Source organism: Haliaeetus leucocephalus, unplaced genomic scaffold, assembly GCF_000737465.1.
Source record: "Haliaeetus leucocephalus isolate CR32 unplaced genomic scaffold, Haliaeetus_leucocephalus-4.0 Scaffold577, whole genome shotgun sequence".
Lineage (NCBI taxonomy): Eukaryota > Metazoa > Chordata > Aves > Accipitriformes > Accipitridae > Haliaeetus > Haliaeetus leucocephalus.
Window position 1 is genome coordinate 4,628,304 of NW_010973013.1, and position 1,738 is coordinate 4,630,041.

Sequence of the window (1,738 nt, forward strand, 5' to 3'; positions counted from 1 at the left end):
ATGTACCGAGCCGGTCTTCCAAAACCCACCGTGTCCGCCTCGCAAAGAAGCCGGTGACCTGTAGATAGCGATAGGCACTGAATGATGTTTGCTGCTGCTGCCGTGGAAATGGTGAACGTGGTGAGAACCCAAACTGGAGGCCCCCCACGCCACCCCGAGGAGGCCGCTGAGAGTGAGCGGGACTATCCAGAGCAGGGCCAAGCGGCCCCCGGTGCCGCCGCCGCCGCCGGTGGGTCCCGGCTCCGGGCTGGCCCGGAGGAACCCCCCCATCCTCCCGGGGCGAGGGCGGGCGGCCTCGGGAGGAGCAGCGGCCCCGGCGAAGGAGGCAAACTTTGGGCAGAGGTGCACGCACAAGGCGCCGGGGGGAGCTCAGCGCACCAGGCGAGCCATCTCTTGCCTTCGGGAAAGCTGCCGAGGATCCTTTTCTCCGGGTCTTCTTCTACCCAAAACAATCCGAGACATAGTCAGAGGCGGAGAATCCGGGCGGTACGGAGCCTCGGCAAAGAGGTGGAAGAGGGGAGAAGCCCCGCGCTGGAACAAGCGCTAGTTTCGGCTTTTCCCGGGGCTGCCGCTCATTAACAATACTCCACAGTTGCGAGGGCTACGCGAGTGCCGAGCGTTCCCCCATCCTCAGTAATCCACGCTGGAGCCAATCCTGCCACCTCGCCGCTAAGCAAGAAAAAAGGGGATGCCGCTCCATCAGCCGGCGCTGGGAAAGCGGAGAAGAAAAAGCAAACTGGTGCTCTTCCCCTCCATTCAGCTCCGAACTGGGGAGCCCTCGCCGAGCGAGCTCTCTCCCGGCGCTCACGCACACGCTCGTCCACGCACCCACCCGCACCACGCCGCCAGACAATAACGGGGCTGCTCCGGCAATCGCAACGGGCTATTGGCAGTAATACCCGAGGATGTTTTCAGGGAGAAGAGTGCACCCTTATGAAAGAAGCTGGGAAGGGAGGGGAAAGGGGGGGGGAGAATAAAAAAAAAAAAAAAAAAAAATAAAATAACCACGCTCGCAAAGAGCAGGGCTATGCAAATCTGCAGTCTGCAAACAGCAAATCGCTGAAGCTTGGATGCAATGCAGAGGACGAGCCTATGTTAAAGAGGGAGGCTGAGTTCAGCTCCCACACAGCCGCCCTGCCTCTTCCCCCTCAGCTGCTTTTCGGGAGCCGCGCACCGGCGGAGCGCGGGTGCGGAGCATCCGCGCACACCCCGCGCTTCCCACGCCCCCCGGCCGCGGCACGGCGGGAGCCTTTCCCCCTCCTCCCCTAGAGTTCGGATGGAGCAGGGGCTTGAAAACCCACTTTCCTCCGAAAAAAAAAAGAACCACGCCGGGGTCTTTTAATTGGCCTAAACTTCGCCCGTCAGATGTTTCCCCTCTGTTCGAGCATCGGCGCTGATGAACCGGTAATTACACACACGGCGCCTAACAAAGAGTTACCGGTTTGAGGGGTTTTCGGTGTTTTTTTTTCTTTGTGGTTTTTGGTGGGGTTTTTTCTGGCACACCTCAACTACCGCACCTCGGCCGCCCACCGCAGACGTGGCCGCAAACTGGGCTGAAAAATCGTTTCTGGGCTGAGTTCCCCCCCCCTCCCCAGGTGTGCGGGGTCCCACCGCGCCTCTCGCCCGGAAAACAGCGGGAAGGGCTACTCTACCCCCCACCCCGGAGCCGAAAGGGAGGCGATGTCACGTTGAAAAACGAAGATTTGCATCCAAAGGGACAACACTCCGGGTCTTAACA

General features: G+C 60.5%; 1 protein-coding gene across 2 annotated transcripts in view; it reads right to left on the reverse strand.

The window, feature by feature from the left end:
* The window catches only part of NRXN1 (neurexin 1), a 468,961-nt gene that overhangs the window by 280,863 nt on the left and 186,360 nt on the right, over positions 1-1,738 (reverse strand). The window contains exon 1 of one of the 2 annotated variants that reach the window (XM_010577780.1): positions 30-270. The exons of the other annotated variant lie outside the window; for it this stretch is intronic. Within the exon in view, the coding sequence (XP_010576082.1) occupies positions 30-270 (241 nt within the window). Of the gene's footprint in view, positions 1-29; positions 271-1,738 lie in introns of those variants that run through there. 2 annotated transcript variants of the gene reach the window in all.